General features: G+C 35.5%; 1 protein-coding gene across 9 annotated transcripts in view; it reads left to right on the top strand.

Moving 5' to 3' along the window:
* LOC147485977 (uncharacterized) overlaps positions 1-5,410 on the top strand; it is a 34,662-nt gene extending 29,252 nt beyond the window's left edge. For 4 of the 9 annotated variants that reach the window (XM_086572112.1, XM_086572111.1, XM_086572108.1 and 1 more), the window contains exons 7-9: positions 4,562-4,691; positions 4,873-4,987; positions 5,119-5,410. In XM_086572112.1, coding sequence (XP_086428238.1) covers positions 4,562-4,621 — 60 coding nt within the window. In that variant the 3' untranslated portion in view covers positions 4,622-4,691; positions 4,873-4,987; positions 5,119-5,410. Of the gene's footprint in view, positions 1-2,827; positions 3,182-3,418; positions 3,531-3,957; positions 4,189-4,311; positions 4,460-4,561; positions 4,712-4,872; positions 5,059-5,118 lie in introns of all 9 variants that reach the window. The other 5 variants (XR_015201811.1, XR_015201812.1, XR_015201813.1 and 2 more) reach the window with 5 other exon arrangements.
* Positions 5,411-13,369: the final 7,959 nt, after the last annotated feature.

Genomic DNA, 13,369 nt, shown 5'->3' with positions numbered 1-13,369 from the left:
ATATTCTGCTGTCCCACTGATTGAGGAGTCACGAGATGTTTAGTCCTATGTCGCTCCGTCATCATTTGCATCCTAGGAAATAAAATAGGAGTTCTTAACTGACCCACTTCTGTATACTCTTGATCCTGTGGAGCCTGATGTTGAGTCCTATGTCCCTCCCTAATCCTTTGTAACCTAGGAAATAAATTGGGAGTTCTCAACTGGCCCACTTCTGGAGACTCTTGACCCTGTTGACTATCTTGCCTTCCTAGAACTTCATATCTTGATCCCGTAGACCCTATATTGCCACGTTGCGTGTTCGTACCTACAGATGCAGGCCTATCCATTCTGCAACCTTCTGCTTCCCTGACACCACAATTCAAATTTCTGCCAATCCTCTCTCTCAGCGTGTTGGAGTCATGAGGCTCCACATTGCCCACTGTTGACCAACAGTTTTGGGTTTGACCACCACCAGAAATTTTCTCGACGGGAACATCCTTGGCCACCGGAGAGGCCTGTCTTGTGCTCTGTTCCTCCTCAGATCGGCTCCCGACTGCTCTCGACTCCGAGCTGCCTTTAATACCAATCAGTTGAAGTAAATCCTCTTTTGGATCAGTGTCTAGAAACAAACGAAGTGATTTACCTCGGATCCTGATAGAGATTGATCGGGGGATTTCCACAGTTGGTTCGTCGATTAAAGCGAAAAGACCATCTTCTTTGGAGGATATCACTACAACAAGAGTAATGCCCGGACAACTTCCTTTGATCTTGGTGAAGGTTGTAGGATTCCACTCTTTTTTACTTAACCCCCAAATGGATACCCATCTCTGATCTTTGTTTCTGATTTGTGATGATGGCGACCCATTTCTCACCATTTCTGCGTAGGATATACCTTCATTCCTTAAACTCTGGTTACACTGTGTATTTTGAACAGTGTGGTTTTGAGGCATAGGAATCTGGTATCCTTGACCTGCTGTGGTTGCCGCAAACATCCGTGTGAATTCCAACCATCCCCTCCCGTTTTGACCCTCTGGAATGGCAAGAGACAAAGGTCATTTGGGTTCCCAAAGTAAGCTTCGATGCTAATAAATCTACCTGATCTGTTCGACCTCTTTCTGATTGTGATAACTCTGCCTCTGAATCTTTTCTGATACCAGCTGCACCCTTCCAAAGCTGAGTCTTTAATTGCTTTTTTGAATCCATATTGCCTCATCAAGTTTAAAACTATTGCACCTTTCCTCTTCCTACTTTCTTCCACAACCCTGAAAGTGTAATGCGAACCGGGCGAGAGTTTGGAAGATGAAATGTTTTGCCTCAATGCGGATTGAAGCCTCCATTATCCAATAAAACTTGGTTTTATGTTGGTTTTCCTTAACTTGGAAAGCTTGTTGAGTTAACCTTGGAAAGCTTGTTGAGTTAACCTTGGGTGGTGGGTAGAGATCTAAATCTATTTGGAACTGGTGATGGAGAGATGTAAGTGGAAGTTAGCATCTTGAAAAGGCAAGTACCTATCAAAAGGTGGTAAGCTGGTTCTCCATAAGTTGAGTGGCTCATGTAAGGTGATTAGAGATGGTGTTATGCATTTTAGTAATATTTCAAGATTTTAGTCATCATATTCAAGATATAAGGTGCTTATATAACGTAGCCAGTTCTTAGCATCTACTAATGTTGGGTTTAAGTCCATATTCTTAGCATCTACTAATGTGGATATACTGTTTTCTCTATGTTATCCTACTTATCCAGTTGTATGTAGTGTAATATGGGTGGAGACCTTAGCAACCAAAACGCAATGCGTAAGCACGGAAGCGAAAGCGTGAGGGCTAAAAGCCTTTACGTAAATTTTACCTTTATTCAGAGCGCTCTTAGAGCGTGCATGTGTGTATATAAAAGTGTATATATACAACACATTATATGGAGAAAAATCAAAAGGAATACTTAAAGAGGTTTTACTTGTTGTATTTTTCTTTTATTTTTTTAATAAGAAATGTAATGATTTAAGTGAAAATTCCAGTGTTGTAGATGTCCCTAGTTGTAGTATACTCATTAGTCAAAGTCAACTTTTAAATCATAAATTCATTGTTAGTTGAGTGCTTGCCGTGTTGATCAAACATTTTGTTGCTTGACATTCTCAAAAAGTAATGACTTTTGCATCAAAACCAATAAACCATGTGGTCTGGTATTAAATAGTCTGCTAAATTGAGACATGTGATGACACCTAAGAGCATGAGAACAGCAAAACGTTTTGTAAAATGGGAGAGCACGCTCATAAATTTTGGTAAACGCTTTGTACACGTTTTTCAAATTAAAACGGGACAGCGACTTGAGTGCTCAAGCGGCATCCTTGTCCCACGCTTTAGGTTGCTAAGGTGGAGACTTGTGTATTAGTTTTCTTAATTCAACTCTTTTTGATACGTGGACCAAATATTTAACTAATCTCATCTGCTTTACATACTAATATTTCTTGGCAGCGATTTTGAGGAATCGGAAACAGTCGGGAAAAAAATGTGATGGAGGTCCTGCTGGAATCACCATCTTCAAATTCAACTGAACCTAACATAGCTTAACGGCTCGGAGGATTCTTCTTTTCTTAAAATTTTTAATGTAAATGATCTTAATACTCTATCCCCATCTTCTTCTTTTTTTCTTTTATATATTTTTTTGTTTTTATGAGACGGTGTTAGAGACAAATTGCTGTGTCATTTTACCTTGAGGTTTGCTTGAAAACTTTATGATCGTCATCGTTATTGTCAACCATATTGTGTATAGCTGCCTGTCATTGGTAATTTCTCTGTTTTACTCTGTGACCTCTATGGCTCCCCTGACTTTTCTTGTGGTCATGTTTTTGCAGACAGCTACCAGTATAACAAACGCCAATGCAGCAAACCCTGGACAATACCAACCTCCTGCAGTAATCCCTCCGTCATTCCGTTCACCAAATGTACCCACCACTGTACCAGCCCTGGAATTACCATATGCACCTTCGCCTAGGTCTGGACCATCATTGCCCTTCCCCAATTTTTCTGAGACAAGCATCATTAGCAACCGTGTCACTAATCTTGTAAAGCCGTCAGTATTTCTTATGCAACCTCCTTTGTCTACATATATGATACCATCAACATCTTCTTCCACGCCAACTACTCCAATTAATGGACTAGGCATTACAAGAGATAAAGTTCGTGATACACTTATGAGGCTTGTACAGGTTTGTTCTTTCTAATATACTGTATTTTCACCAAGAATTTTATAAATTTGTACTGTGACTTAGCCTCGTGAACTTTGTTCATTTGTTTGTGTTTTGTTTGATTTTTTTGTTTTTTTCTCTATTAATGATTATGAATCATAATAAGAGCAAGTTTGTAGCAAGGATCTCCGATTACAGCTAGTAAATGTATCCCTGTGAATGTGGCATTGTATTAGAGTGTCCAACTGTTTGTTCTAGGGATTCACTACGTATGATCCTGTTCTGTCTTTCAAGATGGGTAAACAAGAGGTGCTTAGAAAGTGGAGCTCTTCATTGAATGCATATCTGGTAGTGTGCATTCTTTTAAAAGGTAAATAATGTTGATGCATTGTGAAAATGAGTTCACATGTGTGGTGTTGCAATTTGGTGAAAATGAATTAGAAGGGGTGATATTGTCTCTTTGACACTCGAACGTGTTCGCAGTTTTTGTGTTTATGGCCGCTTTCTGTTGTATACCTATATAATACATTTATGAAGTTATTTAATGTGGGAATAGGTTTCATTATCTCACTCATCAGGCTGGTCGATATATACACAGCAAAGCATGTAAAACTTTTAGGACAAACTTACTGTTTACGAGTGTTAATTGACTAGGAATTGCTATTTTATTCCGAAAATAAACATTGTGATTCGTATATGATGTTACATTTTGGCTCGTTTCACCACTAGTATGCAAAGTGAATGGCTTCATTCTTCTGTAGTAGTTGCATTTCTAATTGAGACTGCTTTTTCTGCAGGAACTAGTGTTCAGGGATAACAAACTAATGAAAATGCCTGATGTCAGCATTTTCAAAAGTCTTCTGGTGTTTGATGTATCTTACAACGAGATACCGTCCTTAAATGGTGTCTCAAAGGTCTCAAGCACCCTCAAAGAACTCTATGTTTCTAAGAATGAAGTGACAAAGATGGAGGAGCTTGACCACTTGTACAATCTGCATATTCTTGAACTTGGTTCCAACAGATTAAGGGTAAACATTACTTTTGATTTTAATTTGTTTGTTGAGACTCTCAAGATTTTAATTCATCTAGTTTGGAACAGAAAGATTTGAATTTACCCTTACAACTCCATGTTGAATTCTATCCTTTCCCAGGTAATGGAGAACTTGCACAATTTAACAAATTTACAAGAGCTGTGGCTTGGACGGAATCAGATATCTAACAGTTAACTTGTGCGGGCAGAAATGCATCAGGAAGATTAGTTTACAGAGCAATCGTTTGACCAATATGACAGGATTTCAAGTATGCTACCTTGATAGCCTTTTCTTTATTGATAAACAAGAACAGAGAATAATGTTCGTCATAGTTTGCGTGACTAATTTAGTTTGCATGCTTCCCTTTCAGGATTGTGTTGCATTGGGTGCCATAATGGTATTTCCAAAATGGAAGGCTTATCTACATTAGTTAATCTTCGGATTTTGGATATTTCCTCCAACAAACTGACAGCAGTGGATGACATTGAAAAATTGACCAGGTTTAGATGATTTTTCTCGGGTGTGTTTTTTTTTATAGTAAGGGGTGTGTTCTTCTTCTGTTATTATTACTATCTGGCTTTTATTTTTCCTGGTTTTTCATCCTTTTTTCTTTCTTTGTCATTGCATGTATAGTTTATTTGACATTTTGACCAGACATTCTTATGGACTGTTGCTATGTAGATTGGAAGATCTTTGGATGAACGACAACCAAATTGCATCACTGGATGGCTTTGATCTAGCTCTTGCTGGTTCAAGAGATAAACTCACAAGCATCTACGTTGAACACAACCCATGTGTACGATTCTTTATCCGTCATATTTGTTTTTTCAAAAGATTTACCTCCCTGGATTGCATACTGAATGTGAGGTTTGTCCCATGATTATGTCCTACTCCGTACTAAAGTATTGAGTTGCTTTGTTTCTGCAGGCAAATTTTCCTAACTATACGAAGACCCTGAGACAGTTTTTTTCCAAATTTGGGGAAATTGATTCTTATACATCCTCATAAGGTTGGGCCTTGAAAAAGGATGAGTAATACACGCTAGGATGTTTCAGATTGTATTCTCATATGCAATTGTGCCTTTCCTGCAACTTGTTTCGCCGTTGTTAACAAATGTGATTTCATCAAGTGCTAGTTGCTGGATTCATATCAGTTTTTGTATATTAATTCCGAGAACATTGTAATTTACTTTTATTTTATTATATGGGTCTCGCCACTATATCAGGTTGTGAATATACAGGTGTAGTAATATTTTTGTCACCTTAATTGATCTTGTAGATACAAATCATCAATCACAAATCATTTGGGTGCAAAGGAGGATCACTAGCAAAATGTATGAGAGCAAATAATTATTATTATCTTTTTTAAATCAATTAGATTAGTGATGCCAAAATGGCGTCATAAATATTTGTGATGCCAAAACGATGTCACAAATTTGTGACGCTATTCTGGCGTCATTATTTTTTGTGACGTTATTTTGACATCACAAATATTTATGATGCCAAAACGCTGTTACAAATTTGCCACTCCAAAATGCCGTCACAAAAAATAGTGACGCCAAAATGGCGTTACAAAAAAAAATGACACCAAATTGTGACGCCACATTTGAGGTAAGTATTGTTTTCACGTCATTTATATATCTTGGATGTACAACAATATAAAGGGATGATTGGACACTTGTTTTTGTTTATAACCAGCATCTAAGCAAAGGTGTGGGCTGTGTCATTATGTTTGAACTACTTATTATCTTGCTTGGTTAGTTTGTATCCCTTCTTTCAAACATCTTCTATTTTCATTTTTTATTCATTTTCATTTGCATTTTTCTCTTACACTCTTATTGTCATCTACTACCATGTTGATAAGTGCATGCAATATTAGAAAAAGAAATTTCACATTGGCAAGGTATGTACATTATTTTTTAACAGTCATGGTAGTCACTATCGATCGATAGGACATGATTTACACAAGTAGATTATATTAAGTAATCTGCTAAAGATTTGGCTTCTTTTGAAGCTTGATGAATTTTCCAAGCTAATGTGCTTGGTTTGCTCACTTAAGATGAAGTAGGGTTTGAATATTATATACCCAAAACTCAAACAGATTACTTTGGAACCAAATTATACTATTGTAGTGAGTATTCAATAATGTTATGAAACATCTATTGAACATGCTACTATATTTATTTACCTTTTGGTTTCAGGATTTTTGCTACATACTTTGGCATTGAGAGTCAATTTGATGAGTTGATTCACAATTTTTTACCAATTTCTAATATATAAACTACTCATTTCTCAAATTAAGATTACGAATTTAAGATTCCTAATAATTCCTAATACATACACTAATATAAGTTAATTAAAGTTAGTTTAGCGTATTGAATTCATTAAGTACTTGATGTCATGTCTTGAAGTTGAAAATGAAGAACACGTCTTAAAGATACTAATTTTATAGTGTTTTTATGTATCATCTCCAGTAAACTATAAGAATATACCGATATGTTTAGATATAATGGCCTTGGAATACCCAATAAGTTTAGAGGTATGGCCTTGGAATACCCAATAAGCTTAGAGGTATTTTATAGTGGCGAACACGTGTAGAAAAATTAAGAATAGAAGATTAAAAAATTAAAAAATATAATAACACAAAGGAGGGGTTAACTAAGAAGGATATACCAATTCATCACGTTCTGGTGGAACAAGCAATGCTTCAATCCAATATATGAGCTAAAATATTAAGATTCTGTTAAACGAAGATAAAGGAAAAACCTTAGCACGGTTGGTACCGTGGTCTTAGAGATGGTCAGCAAAGAAAACAAAGAAATGTCTTTCAACAAAGAAAACACAATTATGTTTTTCCAAAACTCCAAAAATCAAGAATAGATCTAAATAAATAAAAAAAAAAAACTTACAAATCAATGGATGATTAAACTCATGATAAGCATCCAGACTGAACAAACAATTTCGTGTATGTTTCTTTATTTATGGAATCAGTCCATACTAATAAGTCAGGTGAAGAAATAAGGAAAAAAGAGTTTTAGACTTTCTGTGGTCTAAGCTATATTTTATTTTATCTTTAAATAGAATTTCTTGCAAGCTACCCTTGTCTTATTTATCTTGCCATATATTTGAGTGTGTTATGCCATAAATAGTATATATTGCCATATATTTGAGTGTGAAATGCTCATACTAGTGATTACCCAAACAAAATACACCAAATGTGAGTTGTTGAAGCCAGGCTCCTCTTTCATATTTCTACATTCAGTATTACCACAAATTGTCAGAGTGCTTAAGAAGGTACGATTTATGAGAATTCCAGGATAGAGATGTACCTTATTGAAATGCTCATACTGGCGATTACCCAAACAAAATACACCAAATGTGAGTTGTTGAAGTTGTATTGAACTAACCTAAAAAAAACTATAAATTTGAAACATGATGCAAATGTGTGAAACTAATCTTTAAAAATAATTAACGAGAAATCGGAAACCGGATGCAACTATACTGAACTAATTTCAAAAAATAAATTGGATGCAAATGCATTGAACTAACCTCAAGAAATAATTAACGGAAAATCGAAAACTGGATGCAAATTCATTGAACTAACCTCAAATAATAATTAACGAGAAATCAGAAACTAGATGCAAATGCAACCTCATTGAATAATAAATGAGAAATCAGAAACTGGATGCAAATGTATTAAACTAATCTAAAAAAAAATTAACGGGATATCAGAAACTAGATGCAAATGCATTGAATTGAGCTCGAAGAATAATTAGTAGGAAATTGGAAATTGGATGCAAATGTATTAAATTAACTGCAAAGAATAATTAACATGAAATCGGAAACTGGATGCAACTGCATTGAACTAACCTCAAAAAATAAATAACATAAAATCAGAAACTGGATGCAAATGCATTGAACTAACCTCAAAATATAGTTGTGTTATATGTTGTGGGAATGTCTCGATAAGTATAGTTTTGCATTTAAAACAGTGTTTATCTTATCTTTTTTTCGTATAATTGAACACCTTGCTATTCAAGTAGCTTTAATATGAATTTCGTCTTATTAGATAATTTCACAAAACTTCAATCAAACTTCTATTATTAAACAACAAATGAAGTTGAAGGGTTTTATCAATGGTGAGTTATTATTTTTTTTTAATAGAGAGTACGTGGGGTTTTCATGTTATAAGAAATTTAGATGAGTGATCAATATAATATTTGTATATAATAGTTATGCATATATAGTTGGATATATTTTTCAGAAAATTAATATGACAGGACCAGTTCGTAGATAATCTTTGAAGATCCCACATAGTGAGTTAGGTATATAATTTAAAGAATAATTAACGGGAAATCGGGAACTGGATAATCTTTGATGATACCATATAGTAAATCAAGCATAATTTATTTTTATGTCATGTTTGCAAGGACACTACAGAAGCATAAGTAGAAAGTTGGTATTACACACCACATTGGATAATTAAAAGGAAATCGAAAACTGGATTCAAATACATTGCCATTCATCACTGCACAAGTACCAATTGGACTTGAGCTGTGCTTAATATCTAAACTTACCATCTGATTCTGAGAGATGTCTTTGGTGAAATGATAAACATGAATTAGGCTTATCATGAGCACCAAGGTTCTTCTTTCCCGGAATCTGTGATAGAACATATAAGAAGGATCAAACAATCTAACTAGCAGAGAAATCAGAACCCCACCATCAATGTACTCAACTACATCGTTATATAGTGTAGAGATTTGGAATTATTTTGCGTTTTAAAAAAAAAAAACATGTTTTAGTCCCACAACGTCTTTATACAGTGTTTATTACGTATTTAATAAGTTTGATACCAGAAACCCGACGAGGCACCTTCCACCCACCGCCCCACCTGGCCGAGGACATGGCACGAGGGAAACACGACCCCTCATGGCACAGGGAAACCACCCCCTTCTCGATGAAGGGGCACCCATTTTTTTTACTTTTTCAAGTCTCTCTCACCGAAAAATAGTGATTTCAATTAACATGTTTTTACAAATGGTTTTGAAACAACTCTTCTAGTAAAAATAATAAATTATCACTGTTTTTTCTTATCAAAGTTAACCTGAAAACTCCATGTTACGTGAAATAGGAGAGGTATATTGTGTCGTGTGATTCTTGGCCAATGTGCAGATGCTGAAATGTCTGCTTTATGGAATGTTATTAATGGTGCTAAAACTGGTACGAGTTTCTCTTCTGTTTAGCTTAACTTCAACTTTCCTTATCCAGTGTATATCAACTCTTTCAATATGAATATGTAGATACTATCTCGTTCTTTCAATTTTGATATTCTTCAAAAACATATTTTTTATTTGGAATTATAACGTAGTTGGAGCAAGATTAGTTGCATTGTATATGAGATTGTGAAAAACGACAATTAAAGTTAGCAAATTTGAGAGAATAAATCATTATAATCATTGCCATAACCACACAAGGATTTTCTTTGCCAAACAACTCACTACTTGTTTAGTATTATAATATGTATGGGCATTGTCAAATTAGTTCTCTATGTATATTTAAACCCCATAAACCCAATATTGGAGTTCAATTCGGATGTTCCAGATAAGATTGTAAAATGTCGTATTAGCCATATGAATCTTATTTCCAAAGATCACATAAAATGTATGAGGGGACATTATAATTTCATTTTCCCACTCTTTTTGGCATATTCCTCACCAAGGTGCCCGCTCTTATACTATTCCGCCTATTGTTAGATCGTGGTGAATTCATAGTTTTATTAAGTTGGATTAATATTTAAGATAGTAAAAGAGAAAGATAAAGCCACACAATCATGTATTAAGTGCAAGTGTAACTGTGGGAGAAGAAAGAGACAAGATACAGGCGGCTGGGCTTTGCAGACATGATGAAGGCGTCTGCATCTTCGGCTTCGGTTCATGACAAGTTCGACCGACTTCAGTGTTTCTAAACTAGGGAAGACTCCATTCTTAGAATATACATGATTTTGTGCACTTGTGTTGTGCCTATATATATCTTTGTAATGGAACCCTAATAAATCAATCAAGCAATAAACTTTTCTTCTCCCATGGACGTAGTCGCGCGATTGGCACCGAACCACTATAAATTATTGTGTTTTTGTCTCTTTGATTAGGTTGTTTAATTCTACATGGTATCGTGAGCCGAGGGCTTAATCTCTCCTCTAAATCAACTTAAACCCAATACACTATGTCGATCCAAAACCAAACCCCAAGTCTTCTGTAACAACAGAGACTGATTCTAATCCCGGTTGGAAGCTGTCATCAATTCTCTTGAATGGAACAAACTATATACCTTGGTCTAGGGCTGTTTCGCTATCGCTTGGTGGCAAGAGAAAATTAGGGTTCATTAATGATGCAAAGGTGTGTCCTGCCATTGATGATGCCGAATATGAGAATTGGGTTTCCAATGATCAGCTTGTTCGATCTTGGTTACTCAATTCTATGGAGTCTACTATTGTTGAAATTTTTACTTTCTCTGATTCTGTAAAGGAGATGTGGGATTCAAATTGAAGATTTATACGGAAACCAGAACAATTCTGCCCGTGTGTTTGAACTTCAACTCGCAATCGGTCCTTTGCAACAAGGTGATAAGACTTTTACAAAACACCTTGGGAATTTGAAGAAATTATGGGATGATTTAAACATATATCGTCCACACACCACAAATGCTAAGACTATGTTGAAACGTGCTGAAGAGGATAAAATCTTCACAATATTTCGTAGTCTTAAACCAGAATATGAAAATCTGGAAAGCAATTTTCTAATGGAAAGCACTCTTCCATCACTTTTTGTTGTTTGTGCAACTATTCAGAGAGAGGAAATAAGGAAGAAAACCATGAACTCGCGCTCTGGTGTTTGTCCATGTCCAGTAGATGAGGCGCGGGCGTGCTCCCAGAATGAGCAAACTAAGGCGCGGGAGCGCTCTAGTGGTCGTCCAGCTCTTCCAGTTTCTCGACAATCTGAACGAGAGAGACAACCTCCAGTAACTCTCAAGGATTACTATAAATTTGATAGAGAACTGCATCCTCCAGTGATTCACATGAATTTTTATTCCTTGCATGACGTTTCATATCCGCTACAGGAGTATATAACGTATGCCAATATCACTTCATCTCATCATGCTTTCTTGAGTACAGTCGATGATGTGCAAGAACCCAAGAACTTTAGAGAAGCTAACTCTCGTTCAGTATGGAGAAAGGCGATACAAGAAGAACTTCGTGCTCTAGATGAGAATAAAACTTGGGAGATTGTTATGCTACCTTACATACAGACACATTTTGTATGTAATATACCTTAGTTTTTTTATATTTCGCCGTGTCAGACACTTCAAATCTGTGTCGGATATGGACACACGTGTCTGTATCAATGTAACTTAGGTATATAACAGTCTTTATCCCAAGAATTCGGATAAGAGTTTAAAAAGAGCTGACTGTTGTTAAAGGAACCCAAAGCTCCTTCAGAAACAACGCCACTAATTAGAGAAATCAACCACCTACTTGATGGGATAATTACAAAGAATAGTACATGTGCACATTATACCATGTTGCATTGATCCCCTGATAAACCATATTACGGAGTAAAAGTTCTATAAATACGTTCTAAACCATTGGTGTCACCTGGTAGTAAGGTGATTTTCACCTCCAGTTGGAATCGAAACAAAAGCATCACAAGCACTCATTATTGCATTGATCACCTCCTTTCGATAGGGTTTCCAAAAGCTTTCTCGTTATTAGACTTAAAGAGGAAAACTACTCTTTTTGGAGGAGGCTTTATACATAGAAATATTAATTGCAATTAAAGAAGGCAGTGGCTAACTGGTTACTACAATGAATAAAAGTGAATCAAAACACTGAAAAGTCTGAGAAAACAAAGGATAAAAAGATACATAATAAAAATAATAAAAAATGAGGTATTTAAATTAAAACAGATAAAGAACGTATTATTAGTAGTTAATGCAGACAAATGCTATTAAGAAGAAGATAGAGAGTCATACCTTTGATTAGATTGAATTTCCATGGATGCAAAGATGAACCGGCGAGGTTCTGCAAACCTTTTCGCCCATAGTGAGTAAAGCAGAGCTTGAGAAAATCAGAGAACCATAAAAATTATGAAGAGTGGAGCAGGAATCCTTTTTCCCATTACTAATTGTGAAACTCAAAGCATTAGGTCTAATTGCTCAATCAAGTGTGAAACACTCGAATCATTTATTCCTGTGGGAAGGTTTCCCTAGAGTTGCACTATAGTTATATGGAAACCTTACAGAGGCATTAGAGCAAGATGCCAAGATGGAATGGAATTGGAGATTTGTTTGGTCAACGGTATTTTGGAATATTTTATCGGTCAATATTACAGTTATTACCATGACTACAATAAAGTTACTAATGCATTCTTACGCACCTATAATGTTGAACATGAGCTAGTTTATGAATGGTGATAATGCATACTGTATACTTACCAATGCATACTTGTATAAGTGCTACTATGCTTGGTGTGTGTAAACCCACTCATAATGCAATGAAACACCCAAATATAAATAATTAATGCCATGAAACTACAATATTTTTTACCTCAAAATACAACTGTAAGGAGACGTTCAAACTTTAGGCAGTAGCCAAATAGTGGTACTACTAATATCATTTGAATACATTTTGTCATCTAGCAGATTAAGACGTGTCTATTCAACAATCATCATGACTATAAAGTATTCAATCTCGAATTTACAAAACTGTCAAACCCATTTCACATGAAAACTATAAACCCATTTCATTGCATCATGATCAATAGGTATAAATCCAAATTGGACACGGCCCGTATCCTAATTTTTGTTACGCAACAGATTCCTGGATTACATAAATTTTTTCAGAGAAATATTCAAGAAATTGAAAAGATATCATAAAGATAATAACTAAACCCTGTAAAGTTCCGATACAACGTGGACAACAGGGCATGCAAAGTATTTGAAAGCAGAAGCTCGTTTTGCACTATAATATTCAACGACTTGTAAAGCTCTCACACCTTTACTTTGGTTGATAATTTTTCTACATAATAAATAAATGGTTTCTTTTCTTGTGCTCTTAGCTATGAATCTATGATCTCATTTGTGTATACCTTGAGAGTTTTGGAACGTGGTATTCTTAGTTT

The sequence above is a fragment of the Coptis chinensis genome, chromosome 7 (assembly GCF_015680905.1).
Source record: "Coptis chinensis isolate HL-2020 chromosome 7, ASM1568090v1, whole genome shotgun sequence".
Classification (NCBI taxonomy): Eukaryota; Viridiplantae; Streptophyta; class Magnoliopsida; order Ranunculales; family Ranunculaceae; genus Coptis; species Coptis chinensis.
The sequence above is the reverse complement of the archived record's forward strand: the minus strand, read 5'-3'. Positions and strand labels throughout refer to the sequence as shown.